Genomic DNA, 21,121 nt, shown 5'->3' on the forward strand with positions numbered 1-21,121 from the left:
ACCGAAAACACATCTGAACGTTCGGAGCAGCACTTTCGTCAGTGATCCTCAGACGCTGCAATTATTCTGATCTCATATAGTGGGGTTGTTCTGCATTTCTCAATATTAGAGCATGACTTCCAACCCACTGAAATATACACTACATGACAATGTGGACAGCTGCTCCTCAAACCTTTCATTCCAAAATCATGGACATTAATATGGCGTTGGTCCCGTTGCTGATATAACAGCCTCCACTCTTCTGAGAAGGCTTTCTATTAGATGTTGGAGCATTGCTGATATAACAGCCTCTACTCTTCTGAGAAGGCTTTCTATTAGATGTTGGAGCATTGCTGCGGGGACTTGTTTCCATTCAGCCAAGAGCATTAGTGAGGTCGGGCACTGATTTTGGGCAATTAGGCCTGCCTCGCAGTCCGCGTTCCAATTCATCCCATAGGTGTTCGGTGGGATTGAGGTCAGTGCAGGCCAGTCCAGTTCTTCCACACCCATTTCGTTATGGACCTCGCTTTGAGCACAGTGGCACTGTTATGCTGAAACAGGAAAGGGCCTTCCCCAAATTGTTGCCACAAAGTTGGACGCACAGAATTATTTATTTTTATTTTTATTAATAACAAATCAATACATAAAGCACATGAGGGTACACAAGCATACATAGATTACAAACAATAGACAATCGAGCTAGGGGGTACAATATCACATTACAATTACATAAGGACCTTAAGGGACATGCATATACTTACAATTCTAACAGCTTTTTTGTTAGTAGAGCATTTAACCGTCTTAAAATACAGTTAAATTTATTTTTGTAGGGTACGAAAATGTGTTTTTCTGTTTGTAAATTTACATTTGTGTATATGAAATTTGGCCAAAAGAATAATGAAATTAATTACATAAAAATGATTCCGCTTATTTCTATTGTATGTAAAGAATCCAAACAGTACATCTCTCCACAATAGTGTAAAATCTTCATAAATATGTTCAACTATAAACCTACTTATGTCTTGCCACAGTTTTCTTACATGCATACAATGCCAAAAAAGATGCACAACTGTTTCTGGGTGGTCATTACAAAAGGAGCAATTTGAGTTGATGTTTTCCTTAAACTTCTTCATATAGTGGTTGGCAGGATAATATTTATGAATAATTTTAAAGGAAACGTCCTTAATTTTGTTAACAAGTAGGTATGTGTGTGGCAACATCCAAACTTTTTTCCAACAGATATTATCAATAAATCCATTCCAATAAGGCATGACATAAGGTATAGATACAATATCCTGCTGAAACAAGGATCGTATCGCTCTGTTGTTGAATGGACCAAAAGAGAAACAAATCTTTCCTACTGATGAGTCAACAGGGTCAACAGAAGGTACTGTAGGCTCTGAGGGTCAGGTCTTGACATGTTCCTGAATAACATAGCAACACCTGAGGGAATGGCATCTAAAACAATTGCAAAATCTTTAGGTGTTACAGGGACCTTGTAAAGTGATAAGAATTCTTTATAACTGAGTAAAAGACCCTCTGCATTTACCAGTTGGCTCACCAATAGGATATTATTTCGGAACCAATATTCTAAAAACAGAGAGGTATTTTTATACAATATATCCCGATTATTCCATATATAATATCTGTGTGGAAAAAATTGTGTTTATAAATTAAGGACCATGACAAGAAAACCTGCCGATGAAAAGCAGAAAGCTTCACTGGAACTTTGTCAATATTATAATTGCAAAACAACATGAAGTTAAGGCCACCAAAAGTAGAGAAGACATGATGAGGAATAAAATTCCAGATAGAAGTGGGTCTTCTTAGGAATTGTTTTATCCAATTGATCATTAAAAGTATTATTTAAAGTAGTAAAGTCCAGAAAATTCAGTCCACCATTCTCATAAGTGTTCATTACAACAGTTTTCCTAATGTAATGGGTACGGTTTCTCCAAAGAAAGTTGAAAAGCATCTGGCCTATCTCCTTGCTTATTTTACGGTCAAGATATAAAGACAGAGCACCGTATGTTAGTCTAGAGATACCTTCAGCCTTGGTTATTAGGACTCTACCTTTTAAAGATAGGTCCCTCTGTAGCCATTGATTTAGTTTCTTCTGGGTTTTTTTAATAAGAGGGTTAAAATTTAGTAAGCCTCTAGACTTCTGATCCTTTGTAATGGTTATGCCTAAATATGTAAGTTCTTCTTTTACTGGAATACCATAATATGAAGGTGTCACACAATCTTTGACAGCCATGAGTTCACATTTCTTAATGTTAAGATATAGACCAGACGCTTTGGAAAAGGATTGTATCACATTGATCGATATGGGAATTTGGTTAGCGTCTTTCAGAAAAAGTGTAGTATCGTCAGCTGGCTTATAATAATTTCTTTACCAGCTATGGAAATACCTTGTACAGGACTATTATTTAAAGAATTTGCAAGAAGTTGGGTGATTAATAAAAACAGGTACGGAGAGATAGGACAACCATGCCTAATTCCTCTCTTTAACTCAAATCTAGGTGAGGTGCCATATTTCAATTTGATAGAGCTGTTACCATTTGCATAGAGTCTTAATAGCCTTACAGAAAAAATACCCAAAGCCAAGTCTCTCAAGGGAGTGGAAGAGGAACTGATGCTCTACTGTGTCAAATGCTTTATAAAAATCTAAAAATAATATGAAGCTATCCTCAGTTATTAGGTCTGAGTAGTCAAGTACGTCTAATACTAGTCTGACATTGTTAGAAATATGTATGTTCCTCATGAAGCCAGACTGTGTTTCATCAATGATTGCATCCAGGACTTCTTTAATTATTTTTGCAAGTAGTGAGGCTAATATCTTATAGTCATTATTAAGAAGACAAATTGGACGGCAGTTATCGATGAGCAGTACTTATTTTTTAGGTTTAGGTATCAGTGTTATTAACCCCTGACTCATTGTAGGAGGGAGAACATTGTATTTAATACTCTCTAAAAAGACATCAAATAGGAAGGGAGCTACTTGTTCAGAAAATAATTTGTAAAATTCTGATGTAATTCCATCAACACCTGGTGATTTATTGTTCTTTAGATGTTTGATAGACTCTATAATCTCTTCAACTTTGATGGGTTCATCACACTGTTTAGATTCTATATCACTGATAGAGTGAACATTATTCAGTGAGTTAAAAAACATATCTGTGGATTCCTGACAGTACGTAGAGCTATACAATTTTCTGTAAAAATTGCTGCAGTATTTAGCGATTATTTTTTGGTCATCTGTAATAACACCATCAATGTTTAACTTATGGATAGTGTTATTTTTAGAGTGAAATTTCTCAAGTCTAAAGAAATAGGATGAATTCTGTTCTCCCTCCTCAATCCATTTTTTCCTAGATCTAATAAAGGCTCCTTCTGCTTTTAATTTATATATATTATCCAGTTTATTTTGTAACTCAATTAGTTCCATCTTCTCCTCCCCCAAGAGGTCGGCTGGGGGGCCTTCCCCAAATTGTTGCCACAAAGTTGGACGCACAGAATCGTCTAGCATGTCATTGTATGCTGTAGCGTAAAGATTTCCCTTCACTGGAGCTAAGGGGCCTAGCCCGAACCATGAAAAACAGGCCCGAACCATTATTCTACCACAACTTCAGGTATCATTTTCCTTGTATCCGCTAAAACCCAAATTAGTCCTTCAGACTGCCAGATGGTTTAACTGCAACCTTTACAACACTCCAGCCGACACTTGGCATTGAACATTGTAATCTTAAACTTGTGTGCGGCTGCTCAGCCATGGAAACCAATTTCATGAAGCTCCTGGCGAACAGTTATTGTGCTGACCTTGCTTCCAGAGGCATTTTGGAACTCCGTAGTTTGTTGCTACTGAGGACAGACGATTTGTACGCGCTACATGCTTCAACTCTCGGCGTCCCGTTGTGTGAGCTTGTGTGGCCTACTACTTCACAGCTGAGCAGTTGTTGCTCCTAGACATTTCCACTTCACAATAACGGCACTTAGTTGACCAGGGCAGACATTTGACGAACGTGTTGGAAAGGTGCCACGTTGAAAGTCACTGAGCTCCTCAGTAAGGCCATTCTACTGTCAATGTTTGTGAAAGGAGCTTGCATGGCGGTGTGCTCGATTTTATACACCTGTCACCAACGGATGGCTGAAATAGCCGAATCCACTAATTTGAAGATGTGTCCACATACTTTTGTTTGTATATACACACACACACAAACCACCTGAAACAGAGTTTGATTGTACAGTAAACGCGCTATAACAACCTCTGATTTGGATACAGTACTGAATAGTAACAAAAAGCATCCTCTGAAAACTGACTGAACAGTTATAGTTTGCTGCGCAGACAGCAGTAATGTGCAGTTTTGTAGGTGTGATGCGTTGTTATTGAGATCTGATAGTGACAAGTGGGCTCATTGTCGGATCTAATTGTCAGTGAATGAATGGCAGACAATTCATGCAAAAAATTAAAAATCTCATTCATTCCTGCCAACAGTTTTATTTTTCAAAATCTTTTGAGTAAATACTTCGTACAATGACAGATAAAACGTCGCATTTCCAGTGCACCTTCATACGTGGATAATAAAGAGCCATGTGTTCAAATGTAAATTGGTTAAATGAGCAGAAAATTAAACAGAGCAGAATGTATAACAGCATAATAATGTGTATAGAACAGAAGTATAAGAGAACAGAAACCGTACAGGTACATGTCTTTACAGACTCAAATCAAAAGGCTAAACCCAAAACATTTAGGCCATATCCTAACTTAAGATCCAAGTGTGCAGCTCACATGTTTCTTGTATATCATGCATCGATTACAATGGAAGATTTGTGCTTAAAATGAGTTATGCGCTCAAATCTCTAGTCATGAGTCGGCCCTACAGAAAAGACTCAATTTGTCATATTGCAACGTTTACATTTTAAGTGCAGGCTTTTTCTAAGTGTACTATAATCAAGACTCTTTCAAGTCTGTACACCTCCATATCAAGGTAGAATGGAAACAAGATATTCAGCAATTCCTCGTTGGCAGTGGTGCCTTTTACCCTCACGTCCTCAAGCTGACGTGCGGTGGGGTGGAAGTTTGGCCACCGAGGTCCCCATTGTGTTAAGGGCAGCATGGATACGGAAGTGTAGCCTCGACTCCATGCTATAACCCTTGTAGTTCAGCCTGTAAACATCCAGATACGTCTTAATAACATTCACTCTTCATCCTAGGCAGTAAACAATGCATCTAAACTAGTGCTGGTTTCAATTGACACTTACTTGGCATTTTCTATGGTGGTGGTAGCCTTCCCCAAGTCTCCTTGCTGCTTATAGAGAAGACCCAGTTCATACATGCTGTATGGCACCAGGTAGCAGTCATGCTTGATCCTGTTTTCACTGTCAAAACAAATCACAACAATCAGATTGTAAGAAAGCCAACAGATCTATTACATTTGGGTGCATCAATAGTCTTAGTAGATGGTGGGCTGCCCCCTGAGGAGCCACACAAACCACATTCCTCAATGATCTGTGAATGGTGATAATAGCCTTACCTGGAGATGACGTGTGTGAAGCAGAGTTGGGCCTGGTCCAGGTGGCCCAGGTGTCGCAGACACAGCCCCTTCAGCATCTGGACCATGCACTCGTTATCCACGTGGTACTCTGATGGATCTGGGAGAGGAAAGACAGAAAAAAAACTAGATTATTCTGTATTAGACAGGGGCTGAAGGACCAGAAATCAGCCCTGGCCACCCCCCCCTTGAGACCCCCACACCGTCCCATAAATTAGACCTAGAGCATTGTGAAGGTAAACTCACTTGGGTCATTCTTCAGTTGCTCCTCTGCTTTCTCGATAGTGACCAGAATGCTCTCTGTCAGTTCAGGCCTTTTGCCAATGATGGTGAAGCCATTCCAAACGTATATCATTTCCTGTCATGAGGAAAATGCATTTTAGACCTAAATACCACATTTTAAAAGTTCACATATATTGCTTTGACTAAATAAATAAAAAAGAAGAGTTCTCACCACGGCAGGAATCACCAGCGTCACTGGGGTTGCGGCGCTGTATCGCTGAGCCTTCGTCGCGGCAAACTTCTCTGTTGGGATAGACTTCCCTGCAATCCGCAGCCGCAGGCTCTCCACTTGCCTAAGACACACGAAAGTAGCCATCGCTATAAACCTTAACAACCCACCTTCCCTTTGTAATAGTGCCTTCTGTTCAGTTTATGATTCATGGAAATATTACATTTATGCCATCCTGAAAATAGTCATCTTTTTTTTGGTGTGGTCCTACTTTCTTTCAAGTTGTATAGTATCTTTGGGTGCCATACAAATAAAATGTCTTTATTGACAACACATACCTGAACAACTGTTCCACATTCTCCCCAGTTTTCTTCACCTCCTCCTCTGGCATCATGCTGAGGATGGAAGCTTTCTGGAACACGTATACAGCCTGCCAGGAGAGAACAAAAGTCACAATGAATATGAGCCATCTGTACCCAGACCTCCAGGGACTATACCAGTTTTAGAACATGGGGGAGCTGTAAAGAGCAAGGAGGAAAGACCGTAAGGGATGGATAAAAACATTTTTTAAAGTGTAGAAGGAGAGTTACTGGAAAAGGACCTTCATCTGTTGACCGGGAAGTAAAATGGTTTTAGTTAGGCTGCTAGGGCAGCAGGTAGCCTAGCGGTTAGTGTTGGGCCAGTAACTGAAATGTCACTGGTTCATGTACACAAGGTGTAAAATCTATCGATGTCCACTTGATCCTAATCTGCACCAGAGGGCATCGTACCACTATGGCAGACCCTGTAAAATAACACATTTCACTGCACCTTTCCAGTGTATGCAACAACAAAAAGTGTGTGTACTATACCTGGGAACTCCATCCTAAATGTTTTAGTCACAGGCTGCTACAGGTGTACTATACCTGGGAACTCCATCCTAAATGTTTTAGTCAGGCTGCTACAGGTGTACTATACCTGGGAACTCCATCCTAAATGTTTTAGTCAGGCTGCTACAGGTGTACTATACCTGGGACCACTTGCTCTCTTTGCAGAGAAGGTCTGCATACTGGTATGCCTCCAGCCAGTCCTGCTGGAAGGAGTAGGACCACATAAGCTCCCAGTAACACAGATGGTGGATCTGACGCCACTCCTGCTGCGCCGCTATGCACTCCAGGAACTTCTTCTGGGCCTGGCGGACAGATACACAAAACAAGGAGATATGGTTCTTGTTAGACAGAGGGGTCAATTTTATAACTTGTAACATAGCAGACAGGGTCATATTCATTAGGGCACAGCATAGCAAAATGCTTTGTAACAGAACACAAGCGTTTCTCATTGGACAAGTTTAGGAAGTTGCTCCCAATGATGTTTTCTTCCATTTGGTACCTAATGAATACTACCCAGGAAAATGTATGAAGATGCCATTCTTAAAAAGGGAGATTACTCACAAATTCAAAGTTACCCTTGAGCACAGCAATCCTGGCCTGGTAGAAGAGAATGAGGGCCCCCTAGAGAACAACCACAGTCGATGTTAACGGAGGAGATGGGCAAGTGGGAAGACCTTGCAGGAGGGGGACTGTTCACTTACATTGGGGAACTTTTCAATGTAGGGGTCCAGAAGAACATCAGACTCTTCCAAGTTTGCCTCACCAGTACCTATAGAGAAGGAAAGACAAGGCATCAATCAACCCTAATGGCTGTTGTAAATTAAAACCCATTATCTAAGGATACATTTAAACAGGCAGTCCAATTCTGCCTGTCTTTTTCAATAATTCGTCTTTTGTCCAATCAGATCAGTTCTGAAAAAGATTTGATGTGAAAAGACCTGATTGGTCAAAAGATAAATGAGTGGAAAAGAGATCACAAATGGGCTGCCTGTGTAAACACAGCCTAATAGGCCATACAAATGGATTAAATGCTCTTCACATAAGAAACCAGCTGAAGACAAAGTGACTTTGTAAAGCGTGACAGCGACAGTTGATGATCACAGTACTGTAGTAACAATGGAACAGTTTAGCATCACCACCACCAGAGGGCATCCTTTATCCTCAAAACTCCAGGGTCCTGTGTGGCATTTAAGGAGTAGGTCAAATGTTGCCCTTAGACAGAGGTCTTGGGTCCTTTTTGGGTTTTCCCCAATTTAGGGTTCCGAGGTTATGGTAAGGTTTCGGGGAAGGAAAGCTGATCCTAGATCTGTACCTTACCCAGTATGACGCTGATGTAGAGGTGGTACATCAGGAGGCACAAAGTGCTGAGGATGGAGCGCAGGCTGTTGCTGGCTGCCCCCTCCCTCAGCTGGGACAGACCCACTTCCTGCACAACAAGCCTCTATCAACAACATCCACTTCATTGCATCGTCATTGGCTTAATTATGAGACATAATGGGAAGTAAACTTAAGAAATGTATCATTTCAAACATTTACAGATGTATTATTTTTTTAATTATGCAAGCACTCCGTTTTTGGGGGACAATAATTACTTTGAAGAAAAATAGACTCCCCACTCGGACTATCCAAGAGAAAATTAGTATTTTGCAAGGCGACTGGCGTGTGATGCTGAATAGTTTGTCAGAGAGAGAAGTGGTGAGACTGCTCCTCGTCACCTACCCGGTCTCCAGAGAAACCCATCCACTCCAGTAGTCTGAGGACCTTGCTTGGCAAGAGAGACAAATACTGAAAGAGGAAAACCAAAAATGGTGAAGATAGTGACCTCAGCATCTGAGGACCACAAAACAAAAATCCCTCTTTCATGTCAAAGAAAAAACAGCCAATAGAAAATAAAAACATTCATCATTTTTGAGTTGAGAAAAAACATTTGTAATCTTACATTTAAATGTTTTTTTTTTTTTTAAGCTTTAGCAACTCTTATTAATCTGCCTGTCCTACCATCTTCTACCTCACCCATAACGCTGAAGCACTAAACACCAACGCTCTTACCAAGTTAAATGAACCAATGCCCATGTTCACACCGCTCCTGAAGTGAGTTTGTGTGCTCATCTGGTCAGACTGGTTCTTTGCCATGGTTGACATAACATCACATTCCCTTGTAGAGAGGAGCCAAACAGGCATTTGGTTATTTTATAAGGATCCACATTAGACATTGCTAATGAAGCAGCTACTCTTCCTGGGGTCCACACAAAACATGACATAATACAGAACATTCATAGACAACAGCAGCTCATGGACAGAATTACATATTGAACTATGAACTTGAGTACACTAGCAACCATGCAAGATCTCCCAAAATACTTGACTCTCAAATGTGACCCTGCTAAAAACAATCACTGCTTGATAATTTCTTTCTAGTGCATCAATTCTGAGAACAGTCATTCATATACTGAAAGCACAGGAGGCTGGTGAGGGGATGGTAGAGGCGGCTAATAATAAACTGGAATGGAGTGAATGGTATCAAAAATATGGGAACCACGTTTGATGTGCTTGATGCCATTCCAGCCATTACTTTGAGCCTGTCCTCCCCAATTAAGGTGTCACCAGCCACCTGTGGCTGGACTACCCAAACACGGAACATAATATCCTTTTCACATTATATCATCAACCAGTTCATGTGAAACCAGGCAAGACCAGGGTAAGTCGTGTGAAGAAAAAAATATATATATATTTTTAAACTGCCCACTTGTAGATCAGAAAGCTGTTGCGGATCTTCATGCCTCCTTTGATGAAGCTGATCATGCTCTCGTCCAGAAAAGTGAGTGCAGCCTTCTGCAATAGCGCCTCAGCATAGCACAACTCCGCATGCATCTCCTCTGTAGCGGGAAAGGGGAGAAAAAAAGAGAGATGCCTGTCAGTCAAAAGTCCAGAACAGACCCACACATTTAAACCAATGTGGATGTAGTACATGGAAACAGTGCATTCGGAAAGTATTCAGGACCCCTTCCCTTTTTCCACATTGTTACGTTACAGCCTTATTCTGAAATTGATTAAATGCATTTGTCAATCTACACACACAATAACAGGTTTAGACATTTTTGCAGAACATAGAAATGTATCTACAGAAGTATTCAGAGCCTTTGCTATTGACCCTTTGAAATTGAGCTCAGGTTCATCCTGTTTCCATTGATCATCCTTGAGCTGTTTCTACAACTTGATTGGGGTCCACCTGTGGTAAATTCAATAGATTGGACATGATTTGGAAAGGCACACACCTGTCTATATAAGGTCCCACAGTTGACAGTGCACGTCAGAGCAAAAACCAAGCCATGAGGTCAAAGGAATTGTCCGTAGAGCGCCAAAACAGGATTGTGTGGAGGCACATACCCAAGAAGAATCAAGGCTGTAATCGCTGCCAAAGGTGCTTCAACAAAGTACTGAGTAAAGGGTCTGAACATGTACGTAAACATGATCAGTTTTTCTTTTAAATTAGCTAACATTTCTCAAAACCTATTTTTGTTTTGTCATTATGGGGTATTGTGTGTGTAGATTGAAAAACAATTTAATACATTTTAGAATAACTTAACAAAATGTGGAAAAAGTAAAAGTAATGGGGTCTGAACTTTCCAAATAAACTATACTGTGCATACAGTGGGGCAAAAAAGTTAGTCAGCCAACAATTGTGTAAGTTCTCCTACTTAAAAGATGAGGCCTGTAATTTTCATCCTAAGGTACACTTCAACTATGACAGACAAAATGAGCATTTTTTTTCTCCAGAAAATCACATTGTAGGATTTTTAATTAATTTATTTGCAAATTATGGTGGAAAATAAGTATTTGGTCAATAACAAAAGTTTCTCTCAATACTTTGTTTATATACCCTTTGTTGGCAATGACAGAGGTCAAACATTTTCTGTAAGTCTTCACAAGGTTCTCACACACTGTTGCTGGTATTTTGGCCCATTCCTCCATGCAGATCTCCTCTAGAGCAGTGATGTTTTGGGGCTGTTGCTGGGCAACACGGACTTTCAACTCCCTCCAAAGATTTTCTATGGGGTTGAGATCTGGAGACTGGCTAGGCCACTCCAGAACCTTGAAATGCTTCTTACGAAGCCACTCCTTCATTGCCCGGGCGGTGTGTTTGGGATCATTGTCATGCTGAAAGACCCAGCCACGTTTCATCTTCAATGCCCTTGCTGATGGTAGGCTTTGTTACTTTGGTCCCAACTCTCTGCAGGTCATTCACTAGGTCCCCCCATGTGGTTCTGGGATTTTTGCTCACAGTTCTTGTGATCATTTTGACCCCACGGGGTGAGATTTTGCGTGGAGCCCCAGATCGAGGGAGATTATCAGTGGTCTTGTATGTCTTCCATTTCCTAATAATTGCTCCCACAGTTGATTTCTTCAAACCAAGCTGCTTACCTATTGCAGATTCAGTCTTCCCAGCCTGGTGCAGGTCTACAATTTTGTTTCTGGTGTCCTTTGACAGCTCTTTGGTCTTGGCCATAGTGGAGTTGAGTGTGACTGTTTGAGGTTGTGGACAGGTGTCTTTTATACTGATAACAAGTTCAAACAGGTGCCATTAATACAGGTAACGAGTAGAGGACAGAGGAGCCTCTTAAAGAATAAGTTACAGGTCTGTGAGAGCCAGAAATATTGCTTGTTTATAGGTGAACAAATACTTATTTTCCACCATCATTTGCAAATAAATTCATAAAAAATCCTACAATGTGATTTTCTGGATTTTTTTTCTTCTCATTTTGTCTGTCATAGTTGAAGTGTACCTTATGATAAATTGCAGGCCTCATCTTTTTAAGCGGGAGAACTTGCACAATTGGTGGCTGACTAAATAATTTTTTGCCCCACTGTATATTATAATTTTGCTACAGAAAATAGTATTTTAACCCCATGTGTGCTGGGCATCCTGAAGTATGACAACCCAAACAATAAACACATGAAATCAATCAAAAGGCCAGTCATGAAACATGCATATTTCAGTATGGATGACGCATACTACATGTATGGATGACGCATACTACATGTATGGATGACGCATACTACATGTATGGATGACGCATACTACATGTATGGATGACTAGATGTCGACATATTGATATCATCCTTTAACCTACAACCATCACGGAGATGGTAGCCAATCACACCTTCAGTTAAGTCGTCAGCTGGCTGCTTGTAAAACATCTCAGTGATGGCCTCCACCATGGTAGTCTTCTTCCGGAACCTGTGATGAGATAACGTACTGTGTTAAAGTTAGAATCCTTAGTTGCTACATCCACCTTTGGACAAAAATGTATAATATGTACACTACGATTGATTCTTGAAGAATATAACACAGATAAATGCCTCAAGAGCTTAGTTCAACTGTCATAACCAAATGTACATTTTGGGTTCTGATGGGGTAACTCCAATGTTTGCAAACTAACAGTCCTTGCATCATCCATTGTTGGATTACTCCAGGTCCATCCTTCAGCTTTTTACCAAAACAGAGGCGGGGTGTCCGCTTAGCTATTGTTTCGATTCAATCCTCTAGCTCTAAGTCCTGCCACTGCCCAACAATGTCTGAATCTGATGTGTGAGATAAAGCTTCTTCAATGCATTGGCAATTGAAACTCTATAGAACGAGATGCCCTACATTCATGTCATTTCTATGAGAGAAGCAAAACCGTACATCTGGCACGTCTGCAGAGACTCCTTCAGAGCAGTCATGGCCTTTTCAACATCCTTGGGTTCAAAGGTCATGCCCGCCTGCATGGCCAGCATGCTGCTGTAGCCCACAGCGTGGTACATACTCTGGCTCCTCCTGTGAGAACATGACAAAGCCCTTCAGAAAACATAAGAAACTCGAGAAGCACTTTTATTGAGAAATGGATCCAATGTGACCAACCAATGAATATACACAGAAAAAGTGGACAGTTTCTGGTAGCCAATTAGGACAATTTGTGTTGGCAATATTGCAGTAGAATACACTTTACCGAACAGGTCACCACCAATCACTATTAGAGACAGACATGAGCAGTTCATCTTAAAGCATGTAAAGCCTCAAGGCAAGCTATGATGAAGTTGACTGGGACATACCAGGGTCTGAGGAGATCCAAGGCATCTGAGAACCGGTTGTTGAGGAAGAGGTCAAGGGCTTTGGCACTATCCTGCAACGCAGTCTCTAAATCCATCTGGGATTTCCTGGGAAGGGAAACAGAAGTGCAGATCAGGTGTAGTATTTCTCCAGTAATGTTCCACACATGGATGTCATTTCTAGAGTCCTGTCAAAATCAGCCAAAGGGTTACTCAAGTACTATTTGAGAAGGTTGGGTAACAAAATGTCCTAGGCGGCAAAGGTCATTTTTTGGCGTAATAAAATGAAACTCACAACCCATGCCATTCCAAACGGTTCAAACCCCTCTTGCTGGCGTTGAGAATTTAGAAACTTTAAAGCTACTTTCCTGTAATTCGACACTCTTCCGTGTCTTGTGTGTTTATATGATACCAGGGGTCGAATCCCAACAGAGTTCCTAAAAAAACTTGAGTCCATATTGACCCTGTTCTGGGTCCGGATTGCAGTCCACCAGTTGAGTATGGGGGCTATAGCAATCACAGCATGTGGCAGACCGTATGAAATGTCTGTTTAGACACAGAACACAACATTGAATGTGTCTGCATCGGCTGAGATTTGTGCTGTAGGCATTAATACTGTAACTATGGTTACATAGCTCTTTTCACATAGAGGGAAGATCTAAATCAGTGTGTATCTTAGCATAGACTTGTGAAGTAGGAGACTTACATCTTATCAGGTACCAGGAGAAAGGGATCCTCTGGGTCCATCTGAAAGTCAAGGAAATCAAGTTTATCAGTGCCTAGCCAAACTGCAAGCCCTTTGGCTGTGTTTATACAGGCCGACCAATTTTCATATTTCTCTCCACTAACTGGTCTTTTGACCAATCCCATTGGAGCTTTTCACATCAGTTATTTTTCAGAGCTCTTTTTCAGAGCTGATCTGATTGGTCAATAGGCCAATTAGTGGCCAAATATGAGACATGGGATAAGTGTAAACGTAACCTCCTGAGAATCAATCGCAATACCAAAGAAGAAAAATAAATTCACTGCGATGGTATAGCAGTGCATTTGTCACAGGATTCCCATTGGATAATTGAGAATGTTGGGGTCGTTCAAGTTCCTTAAGTGTATCCTTCCTTACCCTCTTCCTTGAGGTGTTTCTAATCAGTTATTACTTCAAATGGAAGGCAATAACAAAGAAGTCCCTTACAGTGAGGGGTTTATTAATCCTTGTTCACACTGCAGGCCTTTACGCTCAAATCAGTTTTGCTTTTCAAATCCGCTTTGGAATACTGACTGTCCAAACCACAAGTTACAAGTGACCAAATCGGATGGGTGTGTGTTCAGACTGCAGTCATTTGCTGACATGGCTATGCTAGTTGTCATAGTAATGACGGGTGTGTGCGCAGTGGTGTAGGCTGATTGGTGGTGGTGCTCGTGGTTCCTATCACTCAGAAGTTATATAACAAGCTAAGGTGACAACAATGCCTGCCATGGACATTTCCCAGGTGCTTGGAATACTCAATCAGTGTCAAATGTTTAGAGCTTCAAAGAATAAGACAGTCCAACTTTCAAAATAGTTGACTGCTAGCCACAGCAGTCAACTAGCTAGCCACAGCAGTCAACTAGCTAGCTGTTTAGCTCTCTAGCACACAAACTAATTTGTTTGTCAACAATTAACAAGCTAGTTAGCTACCACATGTTCTTGTCAAACTGTCGTAGCTAGCAAACAACAAGATATGCAGAATAACAGTCTAAAAACCACTTCAGGACAAATAAATCAGATTTGACCGTAAAGACAAGTCACAGCACCAGGAATCAGATTTGTACCGGACTTCAAACGACCTACAAAGGGGGTTTGAAGCGGTTCTTGAAATAACCGATTCCATGTGCTTTTTGGCTGTTCAGAATGCAGGAAAAATAAAAGACTCGTATCAGAAATGCAAAAAAAATAAAAATAGATTTGAGTCATTTCAAACTGCCAATGTGAACAAGGCTTTAATACCCCAGGCATGCCCCAGGTGAACCAGGTTACTGTTGATTGCATTCGTTTTGGAACCGTGCTGCTTCCTAGGCGTGAGCCAGGTGCTCCGTTTTGGCCGATGACGAAGTTTTAAAACAAAAGTGACGTAGGTTAGCTCTTTACACTCATACCCATATACCGGTTCCGAAAAGCCTATTTTGATAAGTGTCGCTGATAACTGAACTAAATGACTACCACCCCATAGCACTCACTTCTGTCATCATGAAGTGCACTGAGAGACTACTCAAGGATCATATCACCGCCACCTTACCAGCCACCCTAGACCCTCTTCAGTTTGCATACCGCCCCAACAGGGCCACAGACGCAATCGCCATCCCACTGCCCTATCTCATCGGGACAAAAGGAATACCTATGTAAGAATGCTGTTCATTGACTACAGCTCAGCATTCAACACCATAGTACCCTCCAAACTCGAGCTAGAGGCCCTGGGTCTCAACCCCACCCTGTGCAATTGGGTCCTGGACTTTTACGGGCAGCCCCCAGGTGATGACGGTAGGAAACATCGCCACTTGGCTGACCCTCAACACTGGGGTCACACAAGGGTGCGTGCTCAGCCCCCTCCTGTACTCCCTTGTTCACCCACGACTGCGTGGCCATGCACGCCTCCAACTCAATCATCAAGTTTGCAGATGACAAAACAGTAGTGGCCTTGATTACCAACAACGAAGAGACGGCCTATTGGGATGAGGTGAGGGCACTCGGAGTGTGGTGTCAGGAAAACAACCTCTCACTCAACGTCAACAAAACAAAAGGAGATGATTGTGGACTTCAGGAAACAGCAGAGGGAGCACCCCCCTATCCACATCGAAGGGACAGCAGGGGAGAAGGTGGAAACTTAAGTTCCTGGGCGTACACGTCACAAACACTGAAAAGGTCCACACACAGAGAATTTGGTGAAGGATCAACAGCGCCTCTTCAACCTCAGGAGGCTGAAGAAATGTGGCTTGTCACCCAAACCCTGACAAACTTTTACAGAAGCACAATTGAGAGCATCCTGTTGGGCTGCATAACAGCCTGGTACGTCAACTGCACCGCCCTCAACTGCAAGGCTCTCCAGAGGGTGGTGCAGTCTGCACAATGCATCACCAGGGGGCAAACTACCTGACCTCCATGACACCTACAGCACCCGGTGTCACAGGAAGGCCAAAAAGATCATCAAGGACAACAACCATCGAGCCACTGCCTGTTAATACCGCTATCATCCAGAAGGCGAGATTAGTCCAGGTGCATCAAAGCAGGGACCGAGAGACTGAAAAACAGCTTCTAAAACAGCCATCACTAACTCAGAGGCTGCTGCCTACATTGAGACCCAATCACTGGCCACTTTAATAGATGGATCACTAGTCACTTTAAATAATGTATCTTACATTACTCATATCATACACTGCTCAAAAAAATAAAGGGAACACTAAAATAACACATCCTAGATCTGAATGAATGAAATATTCTTAAATACTTTTTTCTTTACATAGTTGAATGTGCTGACAACAATATCACACAAATTATCAATGGAAATCAAATTTATCAACACATGGAGGTCTGGATTTGGAGTCACACTCAAAATTAAAGTGGAAAACCACACTACAGGCTGATCCAACTTTGATGTAATGTCCTTAAAACAAGTCAAAATGAGGCTCAGTAGTGCGTGTGGCCTCCACGTGCCTGTATGACCTCCCTACAACGCCTGGGCATGCTCCTGATGAGGTGGCGGATGGTCTCCTGAGGGATCTCCTCCCAGACCTGGACTAAAGCATCTTCCAACTCCTGGACAGTGTGGTGCAACGTGGCGTTGGTGGATGGAGCGAGACATGATGTCCCAGATGTGCTCAATTGGATTCAGGTCTGGGGAACGGGCAGCCCAGTCCATAGCATCAATGCCTTCCTCTTGCAGGAACTGCTGACACACTCCAGCCACATGAGGTCTAGCATGGTCTTGCATTAGGAGGAACCCAGGGCCAATCGCACCAGCATATGGTCTCACAAGGGGTCTGAGGATCTCATCTCGGTACCTAATGGCAGTCAGACTACCTCTGGCGAGCACATGGAGGGCTGTGCAGCCCGCCATAGAAATGCCACCCCACGACTGACCCACCGCCAAACCGGTCATGCTGGAGGATGTTGCAGGCAGCAGAACGTTCTCCACGGCGTCTCCAGACTGTCACGTCTGTCACATGTGCTCAGTGTGAACCTGCTTTCATCTGTGAAGAGCACAGGGCGCCAGTGGCAAATTTGCCAATCTTGGTGTTCTCTGGCAAATGCCAAACGTCCTGCATGGTGTTGGGCTGTAAGCACAACCCCCACCTGTGGACGTCGGGCCCTCATACCACCCTCATGGAGTTTGTTTCTGACTGTTTGAGCAGACACATGCACATTTGTGGCCTGCTGGAGGTCATTTTGCAGGGCTCTGGCAGTGCTCCTCCTGCTCCTCCTTGCACAAAGGCGGAGGTAGCGGTCCTGCTGCTGGGTTGTTGCCCTCCTACGGCCTCCTCCACGTCTCCTGATGTACTGGCCTGTCTCCTGGTAGCGCAATCATGCTCTGGACACTACGCTGACAGACACAGCAAACCTTCTTGCCACAGCTCGCATTGATGTGCCATCCTGGATGAGCTGCACTACCTGAGCCACTTGTGTGGGTTGTAGACTCCGTCTCATGCTACCACTAGAGTGAAAGCACCGCCAGCATTTAAAAGTGACCAAAACATCAGCCAGGAAGCATAGGAACGAAGAAGTGGTCTGTGGTCACCACCTGCAGAACCACTCCTTTATTGGGGGTGTCTTGCTAATTGCCTATAATTTCCACCTGTTGTCTATTCCACAACAGCATGTGAAATTTATTGTCAATCAGTGTTGCTTCCTAAGTGTACAGTTTGATTTCACAGAAGTGTGATTGACTTGGAGTTATATTGTGTTGTTTAAGTGTTCCCTTTATTTTTTTGAGCAGTGTATGTATATACTGTACTTTATACCATCTACTGCACCTTGCCTCTGCCGATCGGACGTCGCTCATCGATATACTTACATGTACATACTGTATTCTCATTCACCCCTTTAGATGTGTGTATTAGGTAGTTGTTGGGGAATTGTTAGATTACTTAGATATTACTGCACTGTCGGAACTAGAACAAGCATTTCGCTACACTCGCATTAACATCTGCCAACCATGTGTATGTGACCAATAAGATTTGATTTGACATTGGGGACACAGGGGCTGTACAGTAACATGCTCATATAATTAGAATTTCAGAATGGCCATCAATCTTCTTATGATGGGATAAATGTCAGTAATTTTGGTCAGGGAGTTGGTCAACCATCTTTGCCAGCGCTGTGATAATATACTGATTAAAAATATAAACTCAACATGTAAAGTGTTGGTCCCATGTTTCATGAGCTGAAATAAAAGATACCATCAATGTTCCATATGCACAAAAACCTTCTAAAATTTTGAGCACAAATGTGTTTACATCCCTGTTAGTGAGCATTTCTCCCATTTGCCCAGATAAATCGATCTGACAGGTGTGGCATATCAAGAAGCTGATTAAAGAGCTTGATCATTACACAGGTGCACCTTGTGCTGGGGACACCAAAAGGCCACTAACATGTGCATTTTTGTCACACAACTCAATGCCACAGATGTCTCAAGACTCGAGGGAGTGTGCAATCGGCATTCTAAGTGCAGGAGTGTCCACCAGAGCCTTTGCCAGAGAATTTAATGTTAATTTCTCTACCATAAGCCACCGCCAATGTCAAAACTCATTCTGATTGGATGGGCATGGCTCCCAAGTGGGTGGCCCCTGCCCAGTCATGTGAAATCCATAGATTATGGCCTAATGCATTTACTGATGTCCTTATTGAACTGTAACTCAGTAAAATCATTAATTGTTGCATGTTGCCTTTATATTTTTGTTCAGTATATATGCACACCAAAATGACGATCTGCTTCTCTGAATTGCCTTGCAAAAGTCTAACACTGTAAGACTGTATTTTGTAACTTAGCTAGCCATGTTGACAATAGAACACACTTTCAAATGCCCACCTGACCAGTTTGCAATTTATGAAAATATGTATGAAAATAACTGAACAACTTGCTATTTAGAGCATTTACCCAAAATGCATGTCTTGTTTTTGGCTTCAAAGACAATAACAATTACCCAAAATGCATGTCTTGTTTTTGGCTTCAAAGACAATAACAATTACCCAAAATGCATTTCTTGTTTTTGGCTTCAAAGACAATAACAATTACCCAAAATGCATGTCTTGTTTTTGGCTTCAAAGACAATAACAATTGTAGGCTATAACAAATGTGCATTGTCACGCAGTAAGAACGATCATTGAGATAATCCAAATAATGAATGATTACCTAGTTGGGCTAACTTTTTTACTTCTTGCTGTAGGCACACTCTTCCTGCATCCCTACTTGTAGCCTACCTGACTCTGGTATAATGCACTTTCACCTCTCACTATCAGTCTTGCATGTGCGTCTTCCTGAATTAATATTAGATATTTTAACAGATCAATCTCGCTGGTTTAACGCAAAATCATTTGGCTATAGTGTGGATGTAGGGCTGTTATTGTAATAATGAGTTTATGAATGCATTTAATCTGTAGCCTATAAACTGCATGGTTTCCCGACTTTTAGTGGGAGGACAACACACCATATCTAGAAAATATTAACTTATTTTAGAAATTGACTCCAATTTTACGTGGATATGGTGTTTATTATATCAATAGATGCGCTTACAGCCCTTTCCAATGCCATCTCTCGCACAACGAATTTTACGACACAAAAATATCCTACCATGTCCAACGAACAAATTAGGCCTGTCTGCATGCATAAAATTGTACCGAAACCTATTTCCATCACAGCTGTCTTTGATGATTTGTTTAGAAGGTAGCATATGACTGTAATAGCATAACAACTGGGGATGGAAACGTGGTTAGTAAAGCAGCCCACTTAATTGTTACAAAGAAATTATTTGATATTGAGATAAAAAAAAAGGCAACATTGGACCTTTAAAGAACAAAACAATGACGCTATTAGGCAGCTTCGACCAAATGACACTTTCCAACTCTAAAGTCATGTGTATGATGCTATACAACAATTATATTGAACGCTTCTATAGAAAGTAGGATTAGGCCAACAAAATAAAATGTTGGTCAGTCCCATGATAGCAGATTATTTTAGTGGACATACAAAATACCCCCCAAAAATTATATCACAATTTTATCCATAGAAGGGTCCTTTGGAATATAACATTGTTATTGAAATGTAACCACTTTCAAATTCATGAACAGATCGACAAGGACTGATCAATGATATCAACATTACAGATTTAACCTTTAAATAAAATGTAGGCCTATTGAACATTCAAATAAAAACAAGTTTAAAAAAAGGCTAAAAACGTCTTACCTTTTGGATGTTCCCATTCTTCACGTGAGCCATGTTCGATACGTCAGGAATGATTATCAGATAAAGAAGGAACGTATTAATAAATACATTGGGGGGGAATAGGTCTAAAAGATACCAGCTGTTGAAAGAAAGAATAGTTCTCTCTGAATTTAGACGAAAAAATAGCTATTGGGCTTTGGAGTTAATCTTTCACCAGAAGGAAGAGAACTTGCCCATTTGACACCTTTATAAAATAGCCTACTAAATTATGCATGGTGGGGTTACATAATTAAGGACACACCCACCTAAATTGCAGGGCTCCGGAGTGGCGCAGCCGTCTAAGGCACTGCATTTCATTGCAAGAGGCGTCACTGTAGTACCTGAGTCGAAACCAGGCTGTATCAAATCCGGCCGTGAATGGTAGTCCGATAGGACGGCGCACAATTGGCCCATAATTAGTTCTTAACTGACTTGCCTGGTTAAATAAAGGTTAAATACAAATAAAAAATGCATAACGCAGCCCCACAATTAGCCTGTATTAGAGAAGGGGTTTGATTAATCTCGCCCGGGCACCCGTTTAGGCGTGTTTTTGGCTGGCTGAAAGTTGATTGCATTCGATTTGGAACCTGGCTGCCCCACTCTGTTTTATGGCGAAGTCGGCGCAATGCAAAAGTGACGTAATTAAGCACGTGTATAAATGTATTAGGATTCTGTGATTGCTTTGGATAAAAACGCTTAATCTGCCTTCCCAATGAAAACTAGTCATGGAAA

General features: G+C 41.6%; 1 protein-coding gene across 1 annotated transcript; it reads right to left on the bottom strand.

Moving 5' to 3' along the window:
- Positions 1–4,467: 4,467 nt before the first annotated feature.
- LOC110497330 (tetratricopeptide repeat protein 39B) lies at positions 4,468–21,105 on the bottom strand. The gene is made up of 18 exons (XM_090210296.1): positions 20,372–21,105; positions 13,648–13,688; positions 12,945–13,049; positions 12,538–12,669; positions 12,014–12,090; positions 9,598–9,727; positions 8,901–9,006; positions 8,571–8,636; positions 8,169–8,277; positions 7,553–7,620; positions 7,413–7,472; positions 6,992–7,153; positions 6,321–6,412; positions 5,986–6,106; positions 5,778–5,889; positions 5,514–5,631; positions 5,242–5,358; positions 4,468–5,146 (listed from the first exon to the last, which is right to left on the bottom strand). Exons 1-18 carry the CDS (start codon positions 20,402–20,404, stop codon positions 5,032–5,034), a joined length of 1,764 nt encoding a protein of 587 aa, XP_090066422.1. The 5' UTR covers positions 20,405–21,105; the 3' UTR covers positions 4,468–5,031.
- Positions 21,106–21,121: the final 16 nt, after the last annotated feature.

This window comes from Oncorhynchus mykiss, chromosome 19, assembly GCF_057628025.1.
Source record: "Oncorhynchus mykiss isolate SJ-2025 chromosome 19, ASM5762802v1, whole genome shotgun sequence".
Classification (NCBI taxonomy): domain Eukaryota; kingdom Metazoa; phylum Chordata; class Actinopteri; order Salmoniformes; family Salmonidae; genus Oncorhynchus; species Oncorhynchus mykiss.

Coding starts and splice junctions, on each gene's coding strand:
- LOC110497330 (XM_090210296.1), bottom strand. CDS start 20,404: ATGGCTCACGTGAAGAATGGGAACATCCAAAAG. Junction 6,107..6,320: donor AATGTGGAACAGTTGTTCAG/GTATGTGTTGTC, acceptor CGTGTGTCTTAG/GCAAGTGGAGAGCCTGCGGC. Junction 5,359..5,513: donor TTCACACACGTCATCTCCAG/GTAAGGCTATTA, acceptor TTGTTTTGACAG/TGAAAACAGGATCAAGCATG.